Genomic DNA, 27,849 nt, shown 5'->3' with positions numbered 1-27,849 from the left:
CCCTGAGGAATGAAAGATTTCTTTTCCTTACTGGCAACTTCCCTTTGGGGACGGCCTCAGCTGAAGACAGCTGCAGGGAGGGAAGTCCTGCCCCTTCCAGGATAGCACGTGAGGGTCCTAAGAGCCTGCCCGCTTCTCCTCAGTTCAGTGGAGCTCTGAAGGATCACCGAAGTCACAACAGCCCCGAGGGCCAGCGGAGGCTTCTAGTGTGACTGCATCATGACACAATTCCTCTCTCTGCACAGCCCCTTCCTCTTCCGTTTCCCCAACCCGGCTAATAAACCTCTTCCTGGCAAGCGGATTCCCATCTAAAGTGTGCTTCTCAGGGAACCTAACCCGAGACAGATAGGTTCTCACTTTCATTTTAAAATACACGCACACAGGCTGGGCATGGTGGCTCACGTCTGTCATCCCAGGACTTCAGGAGGCTGAGGTGGAAGGATCGTTTGAGCTGAGGGGTTTGAGGCAGGCCTGGGCAACACTGTGAAACCCCATCTTCATGAAAAACACAAAAATTAGCTGGTTGCAGTGGCTCATGCCTATAACCCCAGCACTGTGGAAGGCTGAGACGGGAGAACCGCTTGAGCTCAGCAGGTTGTGGCTGCAGTGAGATGTGATCACACCATTGCACTCCAGCCTGGGTGACACAGTGAGACCCTGCCTCAAAACAATTTCAAATAAAGTAAAATAACATACACACACACATAAGCAGGAAAATGTAGGGAAAGCCACACCAAAATATTAATATGTAATTAAAAAGAAAAGAATGGAAAACATTACCAAAAAAGAAAGAAATGACGAAAGAATAAATTGAACATAAATAATATCTCACTACCCAAAGGTATTTCACAGAATACAGAATGATCACTATCTTTTAAAGTTACATTTATTTCTCTCTGTGTCATATAACAATTATTTACGTGATACACCTGACACCAACACTGCACAGACCAACACTGCACAGACCAGCACTGCACAGACCAACACTGCACTCTCACAAGGAGAAGAAAACGTAAGAGCTTCTGTGGCACCGGAGCTTCAAGCACTTCAATAAAAATGAAAGACAGTGACATACAGGAACATAGGTGTTGCTGAACAACAGGAATACACTGAGAAATGGGTGGTCAACTGGTCACTGTGATACCATCACAGAGTACATCTACATACACCCAGAGGGCACAGCCCACCACATACCTAGGCTGTAGGGTATGGCCTATTGCTCCTAAGTTACACACCAGACAGCATGTTACTGTACTGAGTACTGCAGGCAACTCTGGCACAATGGTAAATATTTGTGCATCTAAAAATATCTAAACCTAGACAAGTGACACATTGTGCCAGGACATTACAACAGCTACCAGGTCACTAGGTGACAGAAACTGCTCAGCTCCACTGTCATCTCCGTGGTCTCTGTCACACGGGCAAGTGGCCCGTTACTGACCAAACGATCATTGTGTGGCCTATGACCACACACAGCAGCACTTCCACACGACAGATGTTGAGAAAATACTTATCATGAAGCTCAGACCTTTCTGGCATCTCAACAACTTACTTGGAAAAGACTTTTCTCCCTAAAATTTCACATGGTAACTGGCCTATTAGGCAGTTTCACATCACTCATAAACTAATACCGCACTCCAAAATCTTTGTCACCTGCATATCTTAATGAAAGAAAAGGTAAAACTGAGCCTCTCTACGTCTGAATGGGAAGGAAAAAAAGAAATCAATCCAAGACAAAAAATGGTCTGGTCCCAGGAATGACAACAGGAACCCACAGCTGTGGGAGTTGAGGAAGTGTGCTAAAATAAACCTTGTTAAAGAATGGACTGAGTGAAGACAGATGATCGATGCAGTATCCACTGACTAAGCTGAAATGAAGTCCCCCTTTTAGGATAGATTATTGGAGTTTACATCTAAAACTTGGGTGTCACATAGGTTATGCATTCTGAGAAACTCTGATATCTGCAGACAACTCCAAAAAACATCTCGTCCATTAACACCATCACCACAGCTAAATTTCTAGTGTTTATACTATGTGCTAGATACTCTCTGAGATGGATACTATTATTATCAATGGGTGGAGTAGCAGAGGGGGAAAAAAACTCTACAAAAAAGAAAGAAAAAGAAAGAAAGAAAAAAAAAGAAAGGGGCTAGCTACTTCACAATCAAATTACCAGTCTCAGTGAAATCCTTGTTAAGATCTCAGATCATTCAAACATTACATATACTTAGTAAGACTCTTTTTCTATGTATAAATTGCCCCCTTAGAGCACCCCAAAGAATACTGAAAAACATTTGGGAAGAAAAGTAAATGTATCTGTTAGGTAGTTTTATACAACTCTTGTTCATTCTACTCTCTCCTATGGTCGGTGAACTGACATGCATATAAGGCCTTTTATATCAGGTTAAGTTATGTTTTATTACTTTAATAAAGGCTTTCTTAGCAAAACGTCCAGAATACCTAATTCAAAAGCTAAACTTACAGCAGTCCATTTGCAACCATCTCATTTAGTGAATGGAAAGTGGAAATTTATCTGAGACCATGGCTAACTAATCTTGCTGATACTGTAACAGGCTTAAAAATTAAGTTTTAATGCTAGACATCCAATAAAAAGGACTGTTTGATTCCCACTTCAAGTTGGGCCAGCTTTATTAAACCTAAGCATTAAAAGGTATAAATTATCTGGCGCGTCAGCTGAGATGAGCTGTGACTTTCTCCTGTCAGGCCAGCATTTGATGAGCCGTCCCCTCCCAGGGCATATGCAAAGTGAAATACACATGGCCAGCTCATCTGAAATCTTCTGTGCCTCCCAAAGGTCACCCTCTCAAACATCAAGGTTGGAAAGGCCTGGTGATGTGAGAAGCTTTATTGCTGCTCATATAGTTTAAGTTATCTAAAAACTGGACCTTAATGAATCCATCAATGTGTGGCCTTTTGCAATAGCTAAAAGCCCCAATATGGAGTCATATGCATTCGAATGATGTCAATTCAGGTAAATGAGCTAATGTCAGGAGTTTTAATAACTTTCTACAAGAAGTCACTGCCTTTCCCTTCTTCTGTCATAAAATTACAACCCCGCCCCCCAAACCAAGATCATTTACTTTGTCCTGGCATTCTTAAAGTAAAAAACTTGACATATGTTTAGCACTAATGTGGAAATAAGCATAAAAAATACATTCATAGGTTATGTTTGTACCCTTTAGCTAAACCTACCAGTTTTTAACACCATTACAATACATGTGACTCTTGGAATACATAATAGTAAATCCCCTCTCTTCTATTATATCAATGCCAAGAATGCTAACATTTTCACCTTGAATTTATTACTTGGCTTACTGAAGAGACTTATGGGTTAGCCTAATACTTATAAAATCCAAGCCTCAAAAAAGCTTTAACTAAAAGGTATTACTACCAAGGAATAAGCTTTTAACACCATATCATCCTCACCACCACCATGACCACCATCGTCATAATAAAGGGGTAATATTTACTGAGTTCTTATGATGTGCCAGGCACTATGCTAAGGATCTTATGAGAATTATTTCAGTTGATCTTCACAAAAACCCTAAAAGGAAGACGATACTATCACTATATTACAGATAAGGAAGCTAAGGCTTAATGAAGTAATTTTGCACAAAGTAGTATATCAATAACTTGACCTCTAAGGTTTTACAAATCTAGGAAACTTAAATAGCTGAAAATGTAATATTAACTCAAATGTCGAAATTATTATTTAGTAGAAAGAGGAAGAAATACCCATAAACCTCAGGATTACCTAGGGCCTTGAAAAGCTCTTCTCGAACTGCAGAGGTGAATTTTCGGACCAGACACAATGTTGTCACAATAGCAAAAAGCAAATTGTAGGATAATACAATATAGAAATTTCCCAGCCAATTAAACCTTCCAAAGTCGCCAAGTAGATCAAATCTAGTGATTCCTGTTAAAAATAAATAAAATAGCCCTTAATGAAATCAGGTTAAGACAGTGCTAAAAGTAAAGTACAAGTTAGACAGAATTCTATGGACTTTCTCTTTTTTTTTTTTTTTTGGAGACGGAGTCTCGCTCTGTCGCCCAGGTTGGAGTGCAGTGACTGGATCTCAGCTCACTGCAAGCTCCGCCTCCCGGGCTTACGCCATTCTCCTGCCTCAGCCTCCCAAGTAGCTGGGACTACAGGCGCCGCCACCTCGTCCGGCTAGTTTTTTTTTTTTTTTTTAGTAGAGACGGGGTTTCACCGTGTTCGCCAGGATGGTCTCGATCTCCTGACCTCGTGATCCGCCCGTCTCAGCCTCCCAAAGTGCTGGGATTACAGGCTTGAGCCACCGCGCCCGGCCCGACTTTCTCTCTTCTGTTAGGTGAGATGCTGTAATGAATAAATCCTAGTTTAAAATACGTAACTATCATCTAGTGGGACAGCCTCAAGCCAGCCCTAACCTGCTTCACATACACGCCACAGTCACTTGCAAGTGATGAGTAATGAGGTCAGAATGAATGCCCTTTGACGTCCGATGGAAGTCACGCTTACATTAAAAATCAAGCTCTCCTGTAATCCCAGCACTTTGGGAGGCCGAGGCGGGCGGATCACAAGGTCACGAGATCGAGACCACGGTGAAACCCCGTCTCTACTAAAAATACAAAAAATTAGCCGGGCGCCATGGCGGGCGCCTGTGGTCCCAGCTACTCGGGAGGCTGAGGCAGGAGAATGGCGGGAACCCGGGAGGCGGAGCTTTCAGTGAGCCAAGATCGCGCCACTGCCTTCCAGCCAGGGGGACAGAGCTAGACTCCTTCTCAAAAAAAAAAAAAAAAAAAAATCAAGCTCTCGTGCTGCTTACATGGGTAGGATGGCTCACTGCATACTCTACTGAGACAGGAAGGCTGTAACTGATCACAGGAAGCAAGAGTCACGATGAAAAAGGTGCCTGAGAACATCCTCACGCCTCCTCTGCTGCTGCCCTCTGGAGGAACTGCCCCTCCCCTCTCTTTAGTCGGGTCTCTGGGCAAATGCCATCTCCCCAGAGAGGAAATCTCTGACTCCCCTATCTAAAACAGCTGGACCTGCCATGGCCTTCTATACTAATTATGACTCTTCATAGCATACATAAAGTAATGTTTTTTTTCTTTTTGGCTTATGTATTGCCTGTTTTCCCCACTAGAATGCAGGTTCTGTAAGAATAGGAACTTTGTTTCCCCGCTATAATCCCAGTGCCCAGAATAATGTCTTATACACACTTAATATGTATTATATAAATGAATAAATAAGATAATTTCCTTCCATAAAAAATTGTTAATCTGAGTTTAATGCTTATAGGTTTGTAGGGTAAAAAGGCAAAGCAGGAAATACAGTAGGGATGACATAATATATGCATTGAAGTTACTTAAATTCATCTATACACATTTTTAAAAATCTTTTTACTTAAAAATAGTTTAAATAGTCATTCTATTAAATGAGCACATGGCCAGGTCCAGTATTTATTGGAAAAAATACATGAATGGTAGGATTTTTCTGATCACTGATAAATAAATCACATCACTCAGGCGCTGGTCAAGTGACAGATACTGGGAATGTCAACATTCTTCAAGGAAGAAAGGATAGAGCCACTTGGGGGCCATATAAAATTTAAACTACAAAGAATGAGAATAAATAATAATTGTCTATAAAATTGTATAAACAAAATTATGTACCTCATATTTTAAGGGTGATTTAAGCATTTTTTATGGGTGATTTCAAGAATAACTTTGACTAAACTCAATTTTACATTATCAGTTGACCTTTGAACTGAACTCTCATCCTCACTCCAATGCAATGGCATCATCTACTACAGATAGCCTCTACAAAAGCAGCTCAGAGAGACAATAGAAAAACCAAATGTAAACATTGTCATAAAAATAGGAGATCTCAAAAGTAGCTCTTCTGTAGCCACTTCTACCCAAGACAAATGTGTTTGAAATTGAAAGGCAATAATATATCAAAATATTTTTTAAAGGTAGACAATTAATGAAAACATACAAAAAAATAGCTTTTTTAAAAAGGTTAATGCAGACACCAGAAGAGTACACAGCATCTGTCACACATGGTTATGAGAAGATGACAACAATCTTGGCTGCAGTTTCTCAGCTATTCATATTAATAAAACTTCACTTTGTTAAAGGGAATACATATCTAATTATAAGTTTTATTTTTCAAATAAAGCACCATTTCACTTAGCCTAGGAAGTGATCTTTAAACAAGATATAGTCCTACCAAAACAAGCTTCAGTGGCTGCAGCCCAGAGATCCCAGATAAGTAATTTTCTCATTAGGGCCAAAGACTCCTTTGAGAATCCGGTGAGAGCTATGAATCTTCCCAAAAGAAAAACCCACAGACACAGACACTCAAATTTTACACAGCACGAAGCTCACTGATGGAGGAAACGGGAGATCCCAGAATCAAACCCTTGCCCAGATGCTCTACAAAAGTCTTAACTGCTCTTGAAATTTTTTTGATCATATACTACCATTAGTAAAAACAAAATTTGACCATCTATACCCCATATATGTGTATTTATTTATAAGCTACATATATACTATTAAATGACATATACAGACAAAACAAAGACTTTTTAAAAAAATCATAACAATAAATATAAATACAAATTCTAATAGTTTCTTCACATAGTCCAACGACTTACTTTATGAATGCATGGAAATGCACAAACTCCACTTTGGACACCACTGGTAGATGCTCTGTGGTTGTTAATCCAACCCCCCCGGACATGGCCTGTGTCCTATGTTGTGACAGCACTACCACATAATGAGAAGTCAAGAAGCTGAATGCACCATCATGGTAAGAATGGAAGGTATGTTTTGAAAAACGGGAAAGTGCTTCACTAGAACTTCTTAGTGGATTCAACTTGGTATCTTGAGACTCAGGGTCGAGACTTAATACGGAACATCTAGGCAAAGAACAGTCTCTATCATCAGATGTTTTGGTTTCCAGGCTATTTCAGGTTGACTTCATAAACAGAAACCCAGGAGCCTGTTGCTATAGTGCGCTGAATAACTAGATAAATATTACCTCATAAAAACTAGTTCCAAGACATCATCATGTTGAATATTTTTAAAAATCTGATAGATTGACTAACAGATCACTCTGACCAACACACAGTTCTTCAATTCTGAAAATTTTCTATAAAGTCTGGACCACAAGAAACTTTAAAAAAGAACTTCTGTAAAATTCTGCCTGAGAGGTTTCTGGCATGGCACTAGATTATAAAATGTACTTTCAAAATTAAAAGCGCCGGGCACGGTGGCTCACGCCTATAATCCTAGCACTTTGGGAGGCCGAGGCGGGCGGATCACGAGGTCAGGTGATCAAGACCATCCTGGCTAACACGGTGAAACCCGTCTCTACTAAAAATACAAAGAAATTAGCCAGGCGAGGTGGCAGGCGCCTGTAGTCCCAGCTACTCAGGAGGCTGAGGCAGGAGAATGGCCTGGACCCAGGAGGCGGAGCTTGTAGTGAGCCAAGATCACACCACTGAACTCCAGCCTGGGCGAAAGAGCGAGACTCCATCTCAAAAAAAAAAAAAAAAAAAAAAAAAATCAAAAGCACCAACAATTAAGAAAAAATGACAATACTCACACAAAGCTTTAACAGCAATCATTTGACAAATATAAAAGACTTTAAAACCTCTATTTCTGTAAAAAATTAAAGGTATTTTAAAAGCAAGCAAATTTTAAAATGTTTTAAAATACTGCTATTAGATTTAATTATCAAATGTTGTTGTTTAACTCTCTTAGTCAAATACCTAAATGCTTATGTCCATCTGGAAGTTTATTCTGTTAAAAGATTAAGTAAAATATACACCAGGCAAGAAGCTTAGTAAGTTAAGCAGTGGCTAAGCATAAGGTCACATTATCTAGATTATCTGTCAATAAAAAAAATTCTTCATGACAAACTGCACATCAACTCCACCCATTAGAATTCAACTGAAAATATTTTATGCATAATTCCTTGAATAACAGTCTTTTTCTATTCATACCTATAAAAGAACATACAGAATAAAATCTCATTTAAGAAAGGGCTGGTTTCTCTACCTGCAGTATGAGTCAATAGAATTTACGTTCTTTAGCCCACCTGAGTAAACTTCTACTTTTAGGAAGCCTATTCATCTTCCTAAAGCAGCAAAAAGTAGTTAAGAGAGTTTATAAAGCTTGACACATAAAGAGATCATTAATCTAATTTTATCAATAAATTATATATGTTAGCATATTACACAAATGGCTGACATAAATATCCATGGTTTTAGTGTAAGATTACCAGAAAGAACACGTACATCTTATTTTTTTAAATGTATAGATTAAATGTTCTTTGCTGAAATATTAGGATTAACATACTTTTTTCCTTCTGAACTCAAAGGTTAATTATACTATGTTTTCAAATCTCTTCCTCTAAACGAGATTTTTGAAATATTAGCTAAGACAGTATTGGAAAAAAAAAGTGACAAAGAGTATGAAGTAATGAAACCTACAATCATTTTAAAACAGGAATAATTTAAATAGGCTCATTGCCAATTGTTTTATTCATTCAAAAACAAAGTCATCATAAAATGAAAGAGAGGCTCCACTTCTGGGGTGGAATGAAAGATGGTGCTGTTGAAGCAAAGGCTTTACCATTTTTTTGTTTTTGTGAGACGGAGTTTTGCGCTTGTTGCCCAGGAGTGCAGTGGCACAATATCAGCTCACTGCAACCAAGCCCTCCTGGGTTCAAGCGATTTTCCTGCCTCAGCCTCCCAAGTAGTCGGGAATACAGGCGCCCACCACCATGCCAGGCTAATTTTTGTATTTTTAGTAGAGACGGGGTTTCACCATGTTGGTCAGGCTGGTCTCAAACTCCTGAACTCAGGTGATCCGCCCACCTGGGCCTCCCAAAGTGCTGGATTACAGGCATGAGCCACTGTGCCCAGCTGGCTTTACCTTTGAACAGTCTTGCTGTGCAAGTATTTTTTCAAGAAATTATATCAATTGGAGATATACTTATTGACTTCAGGTTCCAGCCTATATGGAGTAAAAGAGACCAAATTTTCCCTCCCAACTGAATAAACTGAAACACTGAACAAAATATATGAAACAACAGTTTTCAAGACCCTAGACATCAGGAAACCAAGGACAGTGATCACTGAGAGATGAGAAACAAACAAGGTGGGCCCTATGATTTCCACAGTTTACCGTCTAAAGAGACACTGCAATGTAGAGAGAAGAGCTGAGGCGGGCTCCAGCCATCTCCCTAAGATCAAGAGATGAAGCTTGGAGCATGAGGATGACACAGTGGCCAGAGGGCTGCACAATGGAAGAACCCGGCAGAGAACTGACCAGTGTATGCTTGTGGGGAGCAGCTGGTCAAGAAATGAAGCAGGTGACAGAATGAGTAGCAAAGACATTACAACAGTTATTTTTAACTACATTCCTTATTTCAAAAGCTAGAGGAAAAATAAAACTTGCTAAGTAGACATATTAAAGAAAATAGACTGAAATTGACCTTCCACAAAGGAAAATTACACTGTGGGACATGAAAAGCACACCAGACGGGATGAACAGCAGATTGGACACTACAGAAGAGATTAGTAAATTTAAAGACACAGCAATAGGAAAACAAAACAAAACAAGGAGCAAAATAAGAAAAGAATGAACAAAGCATCAATGAACCATGAATTCATTTGAAATGTCTTATGTACTTGTGATAGAGTCCCTGAAGGAGAAGAAAGAGAGGATAAGAGAAGATGACCAAATAGGAACAGCTCCAGTCTACAGTTCCCAGTGTGAGCAATGCAGAAGATGGGTGATTCCTGCATTTCCAACTGAGGTACTGGGTTCATCTCACTGGGGCATGTCAGACAGCGGGTGCAGGACAGTGGGTGCAGACCACTGAGCATGAGCCGAAGAGCAAGAGGTCAGGGGATTCCTTTTCCTAGCCAAGGGAAGCTATGACAGACGGCACAAAGAAAATCTGGTCACTCCCACCCTAATACTGCCCTTTTCCAACAGTCCTAGCCAAACGGCACACCAGGAGATTATATCCCGCGCCTGTCTCGGAAGGTCCCATGCCCACAGAGCCTCACACATTGCTAGTACAGCAGTCTGAGATTGAACTGCAAGGCGGCGGCGAGGCTGGGGAGGGGTGCCCGCCATTGTTGAGGCTTGAGTAGGTAAACAAATCAGCCTGGAAGCTCAAACTGGGTGGAGCCCAATGCAGCTCAAAGAGGCCTGCCTCTGTAGACGCCATCTCTGGGGGCAGGGCACAGCTGAACAAAAGGTAACAGAAATTTCTGCAGACTTAAATATCCCTGTTTGACAGCTTTGAAGAGAGTAGTGGTTCTCCCAGCACAGAGTTTGAGATCTGAGAACGGACAGACTGCCTCCTCAAGTGGGTCCCTGACCCCAGAGTAGCCTAACTGGGAGGCACCTCCCAGTAGGGGCCGACTGACACCTCACACGGCCAGGTGCCCCTCTGAGACGAAGCTTCCAGAGGAATGATCAGGCAGCAACATTTGCTGTTCTGCCGTATTCTGTTCTGCAGCCTCTGCTGGTGATACCCAAGCAAAGAGAGTCTGGAGTGGACCTCCAGCAAACTCCAACAGACCTGCAGTTGAGGGTCCTGACTGTTAGAAGGAAAACTAACAAACAGAAAGGACATCCACACCAAAACTCCATCTGTACATCACCATCATCAAAGACCAAAGGTAGATAAAACCACAGAGATGGGGAGAAAAGAGCAGAAAAGCTGAAAATTCTAAAAATCAGAGCTCCTCTTCTCCTACAAAGGAACACAGCTCCTCGCCAGCAATGGAACAAAGCTGGACAGAGAATGACTTTGACGAGTTGAAAGAAGGCTTCAGATAATCAAACCTATCTGAGATAAAGGAGGATGTGCGAACCCATTGCAAAGAAGCGAAAAACCTTGAAAAAAGATTAGACGAATGGCTAACTAGAATAACCAGTGTAGAGAAGTCCTTAAATGACCTGATGGAGCTGAACACCATGGCACGAGAACTACATGATGCATGCACAAACTTCAGTAACTGATTCGATCAACGGGAAGAAAGGGTATCAGTGATTGAAGATCAAATGAATGAAATGAAGGGAGAAGAGAAGTTTAGCATTAAAAGAAACGAACAAAGCCTCCAAGAAATATGGGACTATGTGAAAAGACCAAATCTACATCTGATTGGTGTACCTGAAAGTGACGGAGAGAATGGAACCAAGTTGGAAAACACTCTTCAGGATATTATCCAGGAGAACTTCCCCAACTTAGTGAGGGAGGACAACATTCAAATTTAGGAAATACAGAGAACGCCACAAAGATACTCCTCGAGAAGAGCAACTCCAAGACACATAATTGTCAGATTCACCAAAGCTGAAATGAAGGAAAAAATGTTAAGGGCAGCCAGAGAGAAAGGACGAATTACCCACAAAGGGAAGCCCATCAGACTAACAGCGGATCTCTCGGCAGAAACTCTCCAAGCCAGAAGAGAGTGGGGGCCAATATTCAACATTCTTAAAGAAAAGAATTTTCAACCCAGAATTTCATATCCAGCAAAACTAAGCTTCGTAAGTGAAGGAGAAATAAAATCCTTTACAGACAAGCAAATGCTGAGAGATTTTGTCACCACCAGGCCTGCCTTACAAGAGCTCCTGAAGGAAGCACTAAACATGGAAAGGAACAACCGGTACCAGCCATTGCAAAAACATGCCAAATTGTAAAGACCATCGATGCTAGGAAGAAACTGCATCAACTAAAGAGCAAAATAACCAGTTAACATCATAATGACAGGATCAAATTCATGCATAACAATATTAACCTTAAATGTAAATGGGCCAAATGCTCCAATTAAAAGACAAAGACAGGAAAATTCGACAAAGAGTCAAGACCCATCAGTGTGCTGTATTCAGGAGACCCATCTCACATGCAGAGACACACATAGGCTCAAAATAAAGGGATAGAGGAAGATCTACCAAGCAAATGGAAAACAAAAAAAGCAGGGGTTGCAATCCTAGTCTCTGATAAAACAGACTTTAAATCAACAAAGATCAAAAGAGACAAAGAAGGCCATTACATAATGGTAAAGGGATCAATTCAACAAGAAGAGCTAACTATCCTAAATATATACGCACCCAATACAGGAGCACCCAGATTCATTAAAGCAAGTCCTCAGAGACCTACAAAGAGACTTAGACTACCACAAAATAATAATGGGAGACTTTAACACCCCACTGTCAACATTAGATAGATCCACAAGACAAGAGAGTTAACAAAGATATCCAGGAATTGAACTCAGCTCTACACCAAGCGGATCTAATAGACATCTACGGAACTCTCCACCCCAAATCAACAGAATATACATTCTTCTCAGCACCACATCACACTTATTCCAAAATTGACCACATAATTGGAAGTAAAGCACTCCTCAGCACATGTAAAAGAACAGAAACTATAACAAACTGTCTCTCAGACCACAGTGCAATCAAACTAGAACTCAGGATTAAGAAACTCAATCAAAACCGCTCAACTACATGGAAACTGAACAACCTGCTCCTGAATGACTACTGGGTACATAACGAAATGAAAGCAGAAATAAAGATGTTCTTTGAAACCAATGAGAACAAAGATACAACATACCAGAATCTCTGGGACACATTTAAAGCAGTGTGTAGAGGGAAATTTATAGCACTAAATGCCCACAAGAGAAAGCAGGAAAGATCTAAAATTGAAACCCTAACATCACAATTAAAAGAACTAGAGAAACAAAAGCGAACACATTCAAAAGCTAGCAGAAGGCAATAAATAACTAAGATCAGAGCAGAAATGAAGGAGATAGAGACACAAAAAACCATTCAAAAAATCAGTGAATCCAGAAGCTCATTTTTTGAAAAGATCAACAAAATTGATAGACCTCTAGCAAGACTAATAAAGAAGAAAAGAGAGAAGAATCAAATAGATGCAATAAAAAATGATAAAGGGGATATCACCACCGATCCCACAGAAATACAAACTACCATCAGAGAATACTATAAACACCTCTATGCAAATAAACTGGAAAATCTAGAAGAAATGGATAATTTCCTGGACACTTACACTCTTCCAAGACTAAACCAGGAAGACATTGAATCCCTGAATAGACCAATACAGGTTCTGAAATTGAGGCAATAATTAATGGCCTACCAACCAAAAAAAGTCCAGGACCAGATGGATTCACAGCCGAATTCTATCAGAGGTACAAGGAGGAGCTGGTACCATTCCTTCTGAAACTATTCCAATCAATAGAAAAAGAGGGAAACCTCCCTAACTCATTTTATGAGGCCAGCATCATCCTGATACCAAAGCCTGGCAGAGACACAACAAAAAAAGAGAATTTTAGACTAATACCCTGATTAACATCGATGAAAAAATCCTCAATAAAATACTAGCAAACCAAATTCAGCAGCACATCAAAAAGCTTATCCACCATGATCAAGTGGGCTTCATCCCTGGGATGCAAGGCTGGTTCAACACACACAAATCAATAAACGTAATCCATCATTTAAACAGAACCAAAGACAAAAACCACAGATTATCTCAATAGATACAGAAAAGGCCTTCAACAAAACTCAACAGCCCTTCATGATAAAAACTCTCAATAAATTAGGCATTGATGGGACATATCTCAAAATAAAAAGGGCTATTTATGACAAACCCACAGCCAATATCATAGTGAACAGGCAAAAACTGGAAGCATTCCCTTTGAAAACAGGCACAAGACAGGGATGCCCGCTCTCTATTCAACACAGTGTTGAAAGTTCTGGCTAGGGCAATCACGCAGGAGAAAGAAATAAAGGGTATTCAATTAGTAGAAGAAGAAGTCAAATTGTCCCTGTTTGCAGATGACATGATTGTATATTTAGAAAACCCCATTGTCTCAGCCCAAAATCTCCTTAAGCTGATAAGCAACTTCAGCAAAGTCTCAGGATACAAAATCAATGTGCAAAAATCACAAGCATTCTTATACACCAATAACAGACAAACAGAGAGTCAAATCATGAGTGAACTCCCATTCACAATTGCTTCAAAGAGAATAAAATACCTAGGAATTCAACTCACAAGGGATGTGAAGGACCTCTTCAAGGAGGACTACAAACCACTGCTCAACGAAATAAAAGAGGACACAAACAAATGGAAGAACATTCCATGCTCATGGATAGGAAGAATCAATATTGTGAAAATGGCCACACTGCCCAAGGTAATTTATAGATTCAATGCCATCCCCATTAAGTTACCAATGACTTTCTTCACAGAATTGGAAAAAACTACTTTAAAGTTCATATGGAACCAAAAAAGACCCCGCATTGCCAAGACAATCCTAACCCAAAAGAACAAAGCTGGAGGTATCATGCTACCTGACTTCAAACTATACTACAAGGCTACAGTAACCAAAATAGCATGGTACTGGTACCAAAACAGAGACATAGACCAATGGAACAGAACAGAAATAATATCACACATCTACAACCATCTGATCTTTGACAAACCTGAAAAAACAAGAAACGGGGAAAGGATTCCCTATTTAATAAATGGTGCTGGGAAAACTGGCTAGCTATGTAGAAAGCTAAAACCGGGTCCTTTTCTTACACTTTACACAAAAATTAATTCAAGATGGATTAAAGACTTAAATGTTAGACCTAAAACCATAAAAACCCTAGAGGAAAACTTAGGCAATACCATTCAGGACATAGGCATGGGCAAGAAGGGCAAGGACTACATGTCTAAAACACCAAAAGCAATGGCAATAAAAGCCAAAATTGACAAATCGGATCTAATTAAACTAAAGAGCTATGGCACAGCAAAAGAAACTACCATCAGAGTGCACAGGCAACTTACAGAATGGGAGAAAATTTTTGCAATCTACCCTTCTGACAAAGGGCTAATATCCAGAATCTAAAAATAACTTAAACAAATTGGCAAGGAAAAAATCAAACAATCCCATCAAAAAGTGGGCAAAGGATATGAACAGACACTTCTCAAAAGAAGACATTCATACAGCCAACAGATACATGAAAAAACGCTCATCATCACTAGCCATCAGAGAAATGCAAATCAAAACCACAATGAGATACTATCTCACACCAGTTAAAATGGCAATCATTAAAAAGTCAGGAAACAACAGGCGCTGGAGAGGATGTGGAGAAATAGGAACACTTTTACACTGTTGGTAGGACTGTAAACTAGTTCAACCATTGTGGAAGACTGTGGCGATTCCTCATGGATCTAGAACTAGAAATACCATTTGACCCAGCCATCCCATTACTGGTGATATATCCAAAGGATTGTAAATCACGCTGCTATAAAGATACGCATGCACACGTATGTTTTTTGAGGCACTATTCACAATAGCAAAGACTTGGAACCAACCCAAATGTCCATCAATGATAGGCTGGATTAAGAAAATGTGGCACATATACACCATGGAATACTATGCAGCCATAAAAATAGGATGAGTTCATGTCCTTTGTAGGGACATGGATGAAGCTGGAAACCATCATTCTCAGCAAACTATCACAAGAACACAAAACCAAACACCGCATGTTCTCACTCATAGGTGGGAAGTGAACAATGAGAACACTTGGACACAGGAAGGGGAACATCACACACTGGGGCCTGTTGTGGGGTCGGGGGAGGGGGGAGGGATAGCATTAGGAGATATATCTAATGTAAATGACGAGTTAATGGGTGCAGCACACCAACATGGCACATGTATACATATGTAACAAACCTGCACATTATGCACATGTACCCTAGAGCTTAAAGTATAATAATAAAATAAATAAATATATAAAAGAGAGGATAAGAAAAAAAACTATTTGAAAAAATAGTGGCTGAAAATCTTTCAAATATTATGAAAATTAATCAAATTAGTATAATAAACTCAAAGAACAAGAAGTCTACCAAAGCACATAATAATCAAACTGCTTAAAAGAAAAATTTTAGAAGCTGCCAAAAGAAAAGATCACATAAAATATAAGAACAAAAACAATGATCACAGAAGATTTATTGTCAAAAATTATGCAAATCAGATCATGGAGCAACATTTTTAAAGTACTAGAGGCAGGCCAGGCATAGTGGCTCACACATGGAATCCCAGCACTTAGGGAGGCAAAGGCAGGTGGATCACTTGAGGCCAGGAGTTCAAGACCAGCCTGGCCAACATGGTGAAACTCTGTCTCTACTAAAAATACAAAAAAATTACCAGGTGTGGGGGCGTACACCTGTAATTCCAGCTACTTGAGTGGCTAAGGCAGGAGACTCACTTGAACCTGGGAGGCAGAGGCTGCAGTGAGCCAAGATTGTGCCACTGTATTCCAGCCTGTGCAAGACATCGAGACTCTAAATAAATAAATAAATAAATAAACAAAGTACTGGAGGCAAAAAATAAAGTAGTCAATCTAAACTTCCATATCCAACAAAAATATCTTTCGAAACCAAGGCAAAATAGACATTTCACACATACAAAAACTGAAAAAAGCTCATTAGCAATAGGCATACATTATGAGAAACATTACAAGAAGTCCTTCAGGCAGAAGGAAAATGTTATCAGAAAGAAATCTAGATCTATCAAAGAAAGAGCAACAGAAATGATCACTATGTGGGTAACTATAAAATACTTTTTTTCATTTTTAAAATCTCTTTAACACATCATTGCTTAAAGCAAAACCAACTAATACATTTTGGGGTTTATAACACATTTGGAAATAAAACTGATGACAATATTAGCACAGGAATGTCATAAGCAAAATGGCAGAGTAGAAGATTTCAGCCCTTACTCACCTATAAAAACAACAATTAGACATCCATGAATGAAAACAGTCTGGGAGAGTTCAAAAATCCAAGTAAGAAGGTGCAAAACAGAGTAGAGTAAAAAATTAAAGAACCACAGCATAGAAATTACAGGAAGAACACTTCCATATGACCTGCATCAGCCCATACCCCAGGCCAACATGGTTTGGCAATGACAGGAAACTCCTCAGTCCAAGAATTCTCCTCATGAAGGAAAAGGAGAGCAACCAGCTTCCTCGGTCTTTTGAAGCACTGCCTGAAGGACCCGCTTCAGTTTAACCACCCTTAACTCTGGAAAGACTGACGTAGCCAAGACATGTGGAACGAACTAGAAACAAAGAAGAGCAGAGGCTATCAATATCAGCTAAGCGGTGGTGCCATCAGTCACTAGCACCCTGCATGAAGAGTCAGGTGGATTTTGCCACTAAGGAAACCAATGGCCATCACAGCCACTGCATATGCCCTGTAGCTTTTACCCCCAAGGGTCTCACAATTTTTGCCTATGTGGACCCACCTGCTTAAGCCACTGTTGCCTCTGCACTGCTAGCCCTACTCTCAAGACCTAGCACGGTGAGTACACATGCCCACAGGATCCCACCACTGGCCCTGATTCCCACTGCTGCACACCTGTTGCTGGTGGGACCTAGTCCCTAAAGCTGGCCTCTGATATTGCACGCTTACTTACTTTGCTGACCCTAGCCTCAGCCTACCCAAGCATGTTTACTGCTGAACCAGGAGGCAGCGTGAGGTTCCCAACAGCCCTTGCAGCCCTTCAGTGTGCTCCAACAGGCTACCCAAGTCAGTAACCCCACACCTCCACTCCTGCGGGTGAAGTTTCCTTAAGACAGTCCATAAGGTCAGAAGAGGTGACTGCTTGGATGTCAACAAAAGGATGTGTGCAACTTGAAAAACCAGGAAACATGACACCACAAAAGGAACACAATACACTTTCAGTAAAAACCCTAAAGAAATAGAGCTCCACATACTGCCTGGCAAAGAATTCAAAATAATCATTCTGCACACGTTCAGTAAGATACAAAAGAACACATATAAACCATTTTTTTAAATCAGAAAAAAATTAAAGAACAAAATGAGTAGCTCAACAAAGAAATAAAAACATAAAGAATCCAAAGAAATTCTGGAGCTAAATAATACAATGACTGAACTAAAAATTCAACAGACGGCTTCAACAGCAGACATGATCAAGCAAAAGAAAGATTCCTCAGACTTGAAGACAGGTCATTTGAAATTATCCAGTTAGAGAAGAAAGTAAAAATTAAAAAGAATGAAGAAAGCTTGCAAAACTTATAAAATACTGTACTAGTCCTTTCTTGCATTGCTATATAGAAATACTTGAAACTGTAATTTAGAAAGAAAAGAGGTCTAATTGGCTCATGGTTCCACAGGCTGTACAAGGTAGCATGGCTGGGGAGGCCTCAGGAAACTTTCAATCATGGCAGAGAAGCAGGCACATCTCATATGGCTGGAGCAGGAAGAAGAGAGCAAAGCGGGAGGTACTACGTACTCTAAACTACCAGATCTCTTAAGAACTCCTTACTCTTATGAGAACAGCAAGGGGGAAATCCACCCCCATGATCCAGTTACCTCCCACCAGGCCCCTCCTCCAACAATGGACATTACAATTCAACATGAGATTTTGGTGAGGACACAAATCTAGACCATAGCAAACACCATCAAGCAAACCAATATATGTATTAGAGGTGTCTCAGAAGGAGAAGAGAAAGAGAGAAAGAAAAAGAAAAAAAGCTTATTTAAAGAAATAAATGAGGAGTGTCTAACCTTTTGGCTTCCCTGGGCCACAATGGAAGAAGAATTTGTCTTGGGCCCTTGGGTCACATATAAAATACACTAAAACTAATGATAGCTGATGGACTTTTAAAAAAATCACACATAAAAATGATAATGCTTAAAGAAAGTTCATCAATTTGTGTTGGGCCACATGTGGCCTGCTGGCTGTGGGTTGGACAAGCTTGAAATAAATAAAAACTTCCCAAATCTCGGGAGGGATATAGACATACGAACTCAAGAAGCCGAGAAATTCTCAAATAGGCTGAATATCAAAGAGGTCAACAATGAGACACATTAAAACTAAACTGTAAAAAGTAAAAGATAAAGAGAAGATTTAGAAAACATCAAGAAAAGAGTGATTCATCTCATAAAAGGGGACACATAAGACTATTAGTGGATTTTTCTGCAAAAACTTTACAGGCCAGGAAAGAATGGGATAATGTATTCAGAATACTGAGGGGAAAAGTGACAACCAAGATTACAATACTCTGCAAAGTTCTTTTTTAAAAATGAAAGGGAGATAAAGTCTTTCCCAGACAAAGACTGAGTGACTATCACCATTTGACCCATCTGATAAGAAATGCTGACAGGCATGGAAGGATCACTTGAGCTCAGGAGTTTGAGACCAACCTGGGCAACATGAAAAAACCCTATCTCTATAAAAATTACACAAATTACCCAGGTAGGGTAGTGCACACCTAGGGTCCCAGTTACTTGTCAGAGGGACAGAGATGGGAGGATTACCTGAACCCGGAAGGTCAAGGCTGCAGTGAGCCATGATCATGCCACTGTACTCCAGCCTGGGCAGCAGAGTAAGACCTTGTCTCAAAAAGAAAAAAAAAAGAAAGAAAGAAAGAAAAAGAAAAGAAAAAGAAATGCTTATAGGAGTTCTTTATATGGCATTGGAAAAAGACAAGCAGAAATGTGAAAGTACATGAAAACATAAATCTCACCAGTAAAAATAAATACATATTCAAATACAGAATATATAACACTGTAATGGTGATGCATAAATCACCTATAACCCTAATATATAATAAAAATTAAAATACAAAAGTACTAAGAATAACTATAATGACAAAAAATTGCTAACAGGATCACAGCCAAAAAAAAAAAAGAACACTGACTTTAAGAACACAAAGTTGTGGGGACAAAGTGGAAGTGCAGAGTGTCTGTATATGTAATTAAACACAAGTTTTTTATCAAATTAAAGCAGATAGTTATAACTGCAAGACTTACACATGTCCCATGATAATCACAAAGGAAAAGCCTTTGGGAGATACAAAAAAGATAAAGAGGAAGGAATCAACCACTACCAAAAAAAAAAAAAAAATCATAAATAAGACAGCAAGAGAGGAAGAAAAACAAAACCAAACCATGCAAAACAGACAGAAAACAACAAAATGGCAATAGTAAGTCCTTACCTATTAGTAATGACTTTAAATGTAAATTGATTAAACTCCCAGTCAAAACACATAGAAGAGCTGAATGAACTGAGGGGAAAGGAGCCAGTGATATGCTGTCTACAAGAGACTCGTTTTACATATAAAGACAGACATAGACTGAAGGTGAAGGGATGGAGCCCAGGAGTTCAAAGCTGCAGTGAGCTATGATTCTGCCACTGCACTCCAGCCTGGGTGACAGAGTGAGACCCATCTCTCTAAAAAAGAAAAAGAAAAAAAAAAGTGAAAGAATGGAAAAAGGTATTCCAAGTAAATGGTAACCAACAGAGAACAGGGGTAGCAATACTTAGACAAAACGGACCAAGAGTCAGAACATGTCATAAGAGAAAAAGGTCATTATATAATGATAAAAGGGTAAAATCAACAGAAAAATAAAAAAATTATAAATAGATGTATAAACCCAACATCAAGGCACCTAAATGTAAAACAAATACTGACAACTCATAAGAGAGAAATAAATAGTAATACAATAACAGTAAGAGATTTGAAAATCCCACTTTTAATAATGGATAGAACGTCTAGGCAGAAAATCAGTAAGAAAAGAGCTGACTCAATAACATAAAATAAATGGACCTCATAGACATATACAGAACTTTCCACACAATAGCAACAACAAACATTGTTCAGGACAGATGATGTTAGGTCATGAAGCAATTCTTAATACATTTAAGAAAATTGAAATTATATCAAGTATCTCCTCAGACTACAATGGAATGACACTAGAATTCAACGAAAGAAAATGGAAAAGTCACAAAAATGTGGAAACTAAATAATATACCTTTGAACAATCATTGGATAAAAGATGAAATCAAAAACATTTTCAAAAATACCCTGAATCAAACAAAGACAACACAAATTACCAAAACATATGGATGTAGCAAAAACTGTACTAAGAGGGAAATGTATAGCAATCAATGCCTACAATGAAAAAGAAGAAAGATCTCAGTTAAACAACCTAACTTTATAATCCAAGGAATTAGAAAAGAACAAACTAAACCCAAAGTTAGCAGAAGAAAGAAAATAATAAAGACTGACACAGAAATAAATTTATTAGAAAATATAAAAACATTAGAAGTATCAACAAAAGAGTTGGATTTTTTAAAAGATAAAAGTGACAAAACCCTTAGCTGGACTAAGTCAAAGAGAAGTCAGAAATAACTAAAATAAGAAATAAAAATAGAGATTTCCAACAAATGACACAAATAAAAAAGATCATCAGGGACTATTATGAACCATTACATGCTAACAAATTGGATAACCCAAAACAAACAGATAAATTCCTAGAACATACAATCTGCCCAGACTAAATTTAGAAGAAATAGAAAACCTGAGCAAACTAATAAACAAGAAGATTGAGTAATCAAAACTTTCCAGCAAAGAAAAGCCCAGAACCAGATGGCTTCAAACGGTAAATATGAGCAGACAATTCAAAGAAAAATTAATATGAACTCTTCCTAAATTGTTCCAAAAACAGAAGAGGAAAGTAAACTTCCAAACTCATTTTACAAGGCCAGCATCGCCCTGATTCCAAAGCCAATAAAAAGGCAACACAAGTAAAGAAAAGTACAGGGCAGTATTCCCAATGAACACAGATGCAAAACTCCTCAATACAATGCTAGCTAGCAAACCTAACTCAACAACACATTAACAGGATCATACACCCTAGTCAAATGGGGCCAATTTATTGCTGGGATGAAAGTATGGTTCAACATATGAAGGTCAATCAATGTGATATACCACACTAGCAGAATGAAAGACAAAACCACAAGATTAGCTTAGTAGATATAGAAAAGAGCAACTGACAAAATTCAATATACTTTCATGATAAAAACTCCAAACAAAACAGGTAAAGAAGGAATTTATCTCACCATAATAGAGGCATTTTTTTTAAGAGACAGAATCTCACTCTGTCACCCAGGCTAGAGTGCAGAGCCTCAGCCTCCTGGGAAACGATCCTTCCCACCTCAGCCTCCCAGGTAGTTGGGACTATAGGCACATGCCACCATGCCAGGCTAATTTTTGTATTTTTTGCAGAGACAGGGTCTCATTTTGTTGCCCAGGCTGGTCTTGAACTCCTGGACTCAAGCTATCCACCCACCTCGACCTTGCAAAGCGCTGGGATTACATGCATGAGCCACTGCGCCCGGTCAAGACAACAGATATTTTTAGAAACCCACAGCTAACATTATAATCAATGGGAAGAAACTGAAAGCTTCTAAGATCTGGAAGAAGGCAAGGATGTCCACTCTTGCCACTGCTATTCCACATAGTATTGGAAGTCCCAGTCAAAGCAATTAGGTTAGAAAAACATTAAAAATCCATCCAAATAGGCAGAGAAAAAGTAAAATTATCTACATATGCATGTGAAATGATCATACAGGTAGAAAAATCTTAAGGACTCCATCAAACAAAACTTTTAGAATAAATGAATTCAGTAAAATCACAGGTTACAAAATCAACATAAAAAATCAGTGGAATTTCTATACACTAAGAATGGACTATCCAAAAAGGAAATTAACAAAATAATTCTACTTGCAATAGCATCAAAAAGAATGTTATAATAAATATATTCGACAACTTAGATGACATAAACAAATTCATTAAAAGACACTAACAAAGTTCACTAAAGACCTAAACAAAACAAAACTACAAAGAGAAATTTTTTAAAAGACTCAATATTGTAAAGATGTTAATCCTTTCCAACATGTTTATGGATTCAATACAATCCCAGTGAAAATCCTAGCAGATGTGGTGGCTCATGCCAGTAATCCCAGCCCTTTGAGAGGCTGAGGCAAGAAAATCACTTGAAGCAGGAATTTGAGATCAGCCTGGGCAACACAGTAAGAGCGAAAGACGGCCGGGCGCGGTGGCTCAAGCCTGTAATCCCAGCACTTTGGGAGGCCGAGACGGGCGGATCACGAGGTCAGGAGATCAAGACCATCCTGGCTAACATGGTGAAACCCCGTCTCTACTAAAAAATACAAAATAGCCGGGCGAGCGGCGGGCGCCTGTAGTCCCAGCTACTCGGGAGGCTGAGGCAGGAGAATGGCATAAACCCGGAGGCGGAGCTTGCAGTGAGCTGAGATCCGGCCACTGCACTCCAGCCTGGGCGACAGAGCGAGACTCTGTAAGAGCGAAAGACGGCCGGGCGCGGTGGCTCAAGCCTGTAATCCCAGCACTTTGGGAGGCCGAGACGGGCGGATCACGAGGTCAGGAGATCAGACCATCCTGGCTAACATGGTGAAACCCCGTCTCTACTAAAAAATACAAAATAGCGGGCGAAGCGGCGGGCTTGTAGCTACTCGGGAGGCTGAGGCAGGAGAATGGCATAAACCCGGAGGCGGAGCTTGCAGTGAGCTGAGATCCGGCCACTGCACTCCAGCCTGGCGACAGAGCGAGACTCTGTAACAAAGAGCGAAAGACTACACAAAATTTAAAAATTAGATGGCCGTGGTGGTGAATGCCTGTAGTCCTAACTACTTAGGAGCTTACGCAGGAGGATCGCTTGACATCACGAGGTTGTGGCCACAATGACCTAAAATCATACCACTCCACTCCAGCCTGGGTGACAAAACAAGACTTTGTCTCCAAAACAAACAAATGGTATTAGTCTGTTCTCACACTGCTATAAAGAAATATTTCAGATTGGGTAATTTATAAGAGGTTTAACTGACTCATGATTCCATGGGCTGTAGAGGAAACATGATGCTGGCATCTGCAGTCTCTGGGGAGGTCTAAGGAAACTTTCAATCATGGGGGAAAGAGAAGGGGAAACAGGCACATCTTACATGGCAGGAGCCGGAGCAAGGGGTCGGGGGAGGTGCCAGACACTTGCAGACAACCAGGTCTCACAATAACTCACCACTGCCATGACAGCAGCACCAAGGGGGATGGTGCTAAACCATGAGAAACCGCCCCCAAAATCCAGTCACCTCCCACCAGACCTCACCTCCAACACTGGGGATCACAACTGAACATGAGATCTGAGTGAGGACATAGATCCAAACCATATCTCACACACACACAATTTTTTAAAAAGCTAAACAACTTATACTGCCTGATGTCAACTTTTATGATTAATCTATCATCATCCAGACAGTGTAGTACTGATGTAAAGAAAAAAAAGTCACTGATGGAAAAAAAAGAGGGGGGGAGAGCCCAGAAACAGAACCACATTCACACATATGTGGACAACTGATTTTTCAATGAAAATCCAAAGGTAATGCAGTGGAAAATGAATAAACTTTTCAAGCAATGGTGCTGGAATAACTGGTAACCAGTATGGAAAAAAAAAACCTCCAATCTATATGTATACTTTATTCAAAAATTAACTCAAAGTGAGTCATGGGCCAAAGCACAGAAACTAAACATATAAAACTTCTAGAAGAAAACATACAGGACAGTCTTTGTGATCTTGGGTTAGAGAAAGATTTAGTAGATTATGACATCAAAAGCACAATCTATAAAAGAAAATTTAATACATTTGACTTCATCAAAATTAAGAATATCTGCTTGTTCAAAGATATTGTTAGGAGAATGAAAAGACAGGTCACTGAATGGAAGAAATATTTACAAGTCACATGTTTTGATAAAGAACTTTAACCAAGAATATGTGAACAGCACTCAAAGTTAAAGAACAAGAAAATAAATCCAATCTTCAAAATTATCAAAAGATCTTAATAGACACTTTGCCAAAGAAAACATACAACAGTATATCAGTCCATTTTCATGATGCTGATAAAGACATACCCGAGACTGGGAAGAAAAACAGGTTTAATGGAATCACAGTTCCACATGGCTGGGAAAGCCTCACAATCACGGCAGAGGGTGAAAGGCACTTCTCACATAGCAGCAGCAAGACAGAATGGAAGCTTGTGCTGGGAAGCTCCCCTTCTTCAAACCATCAGATCTTGTGAGACTTACTATCACAAGAACAGCATGGGAAAGACCTGTCCCCATTATTAAATGACCTCCCACTGAATCCCTCCCACAGCATGTGAGAATTCAAGATGAAATTTGATTGGGGATACAACCAAACCATATTATTCTGCCCCTGACCCCTCACAAATCTCATGTCCTCTCATTTCAAAACCAATCATGCTTTCCCAACAGTCTCCCAAAGTCTTAACTAATTTCAGCATTAACTCAAAAGTCCACAGTCCAAAGTCTCATCCAAGACACAGCAAGTCCCTTCTGCCTACGAGCCTGCAAAATCAAAAGCAAGTTAGCTACTTCCTAGATACAATGGGGATACAGGCACTGGGTAAATATGGTTGTTTCAAACGAGAGAAATTGGCCAAGACAAAGATGCTACAGGCCACACACAAGTCCAAAATCCGGCAGGGCAGTCAAATCTTAAAGCTCCAAAATGATCTCCTTTGACTCCATGTCTCGCATCCAGGTCATGGTGATGCAAGAGGTGGGTTTCCATGGGCTTGGGCAGCTCCACCCCTGTGGCTTTGCAGGGTATAGCCCCCTCCCAGCTGCTTTCACAGGCTGGTATTGGCTTTTCCAGGCGCACAGCGCAAGCTGTCAGCAGATCTACCATTCTGGGGTCTAGAAGATGGTGGCCCTCTTCTCACAGCTCCACTAGGCAGTGCCCCAGTAGGGACTCTGTGTGGGAGCTCCGACCCCACATTTTCATTCTGCACTGCCCTAGCAGAGGTTCTCCATGAGAGCCCCGCCCCTGCAGCAAACTTCTGCCTGGGCACCCAGGTGTTTCCATACATTTTCTGAAATCTAGGTGGAGTTCCCAAACCTCAATTCTTGACTTCTGTGCACCACAAGATCAACACCACATGAAGAATGCCAAAGCGTGGTGCTTCCACCCTCTGAAGCAACAGCCCGAGCTGTACCCTGGCCTTTTAGTCACGGCTGTAGCAGCTGGGATGCAGGGCACCAAGTCCCTAGACTGCACACAGCAGAGGGACCCTGGGTCCAGCGCATGAAACCACTTTTTCCTCCTAAACCTCCCAGCCTGTGATGAGAGGGGCTGCCGCAAAGGCTTCTGACATGCCCTGGAGACACCTTCCCCATTGTCTTGGTGATTAACATTCAGCTCCTCATTACTTACGCAAATTTCTGCAGCTGGCTTGAATTTCTCCTTAGAAAATGGAATCTTCTTTTCTATTGCATTGTCAGGCTGCAAATTTTCCAAACTTTTACGCTGTTTCCCTTTTAAAACTGAATGCCTTCATGTTTTAAATGTTTTATGTTTAAATGTTTAACGTTTTAAAACTGAACAGCACGCAAGTCACCTCTTGAATGCTTTGCTGCTTGGAAATTTCTCCCACCAGATACCCTAAATCAACTCTCTCAAGTTCAAAGTTCCACAAATCTCTAGGGCAGGGGCAAAATGTCACCAGTCTCTTTGCTAAAACACAACAAGAATCATCTTTGCTCCAGTTCCCAACAAGTTCCTCATCCCCACCTGAGACCACCTCAGCCTGGACTTTATTGTCCATACTGCTATCAGCATTTTGGGCAAAACCATTCAACAAGTCTCTAGGAAGTTCCAAATTTTACCACACTTTCCTTTCTTCTTCTGAGCCCTCCACACTGTTCCAACCTCTGCCTGTTACCCAGTTCCAGAGTTGCTTCCATATTTTCGGGCATCTTTTCAGCAGCGCCCCATTCTACTGTTATCAATTTACTGTATTAGTCTGTTTTCACGCTGCTGACAAAGACATACCCAACACTGGGAAGAAAAATAGGTTTAATGATTAGCCTCATGGTTCCATGTGGCTGGGGTGGCCTCATAATCACAGTGGAAGGTGAAAGGCACTTCTTACATGGCAGCAGCAAGAAAGAATGAGAGCTTGTGCAGGGAAACTCCCCTTTTCAAAACCATCAGATCTCATGAGACTTATTCATTATTGTGAGAACAGCAAGGGACACGCCTGCCTCCATGATTCAATCACCTCCCACTAGATCCCTCCCACAACATGTGGGAATTCAAGGTGAGATTTGGGTGCGGACACAGCCACACCATATCAAATGGCAAATAATCACATGAGTTATCAGAGAAATGCAAATTATGTATTCCCTGCCTAGACATTTATCCAAGAGAAATGAAAGCATACATCCATATCAACAGAAAGTTGATATGACTGTTCAAGCTGCTTTATTTATAATAGTCAAAAGTTGTAAACAACTCAAATGTCTTCCAATGGGTGAATGGATAAACAAATTGTGATACATACATAGAAGTTTTATTTTTCAACAATAAAAAATGAACTATTCATACACACATCATCATAGATGCATCTTAAATATGATGAGTAGAAGAAATCAGGTAAATGGTACATATTGTATGATTTCATATATATAAAGTTCTAGGAAGTGTGAACTAATTTACAGTTATACAAAGAAGGTCAGGCACATGTATGAGAATGGCCAAAATCCAGAACACGGATACCACCATATGCTGGTGAGGACGTGGAGCAACAGTAACTCTCATTCTATGCTGGCAGGAATGTAAAATGGTACAACCAATTTTTTCAAAAATGTACTTTTAAGTTCTGGGATACATGTGCAGGACGTGCAGGTTTGTTATCACGTGCTATGGTGGTGTGCTGCACCTATCAATCCATCACCCAGGTGTTAGGCCCCACACGCTTGTTTCTCCTGATGCTCTCCCCTCCCCCGCCAAGCCCCATTGTGTGATGTTCCCCTCCCTGTGTCCATGTATCATCATTGTTCAGTTCCCACTTATAAGTGAGAACATGCAGTGTTTG

At 40.1% G+C, this 27,849-nt stretch overlaps 1 protein-coding gene across 9 annotated transcripts in view; it reads right to left on the bottom strand.

Moving 5' to 3' along the window:
* Window positions 1-27,849, bottom strand: part of LMBR1 (limb development membrane protein 1) — a 214,090-nt gene that overhangs the window by 2,777 nt on the left and 183,464 nt on the right. For 7 of the 9 annotated variants that reach the window (XM_033194184.1, XM_033194179.1, XM_033194180.1 and 4 more), the window contains one exon: window positions 3,777-3,938. The exons of the other annotated variants lie outside the window; for them this stretch is intronic. In XM_033194184.1, coding sequence (XP_033050075.1) covers window positions 3,777-3,938 — 162 coding nt within the window. The remainder of the gene's footprint in view (window positions 1-3,776; window positions 3,939-27,849) is intronic. 9 annotated transcript variants of the gene reach the window in all.

The sequence above is a fragment of the Trachypithecus francoisi genome, unplaced genomic scaffold (genome assembly GCF_009764315.1).
Source record: "Trachypithecus francoisi isolate TF-2019V2 unplaced genomic scaffold, Tfra_2.0 Lachesis_group4, whole genome shotgun sequence".
Lineage (NCBI taxonomy): Eukaryota > Metazoa > Chordata > Mammalia > Primates > Cercopithecidae > Trachypithecus > Trachypithecus francoisi.
This window is presented reverse-complemented; position numbering and strand designations above follow the sequence as displayed.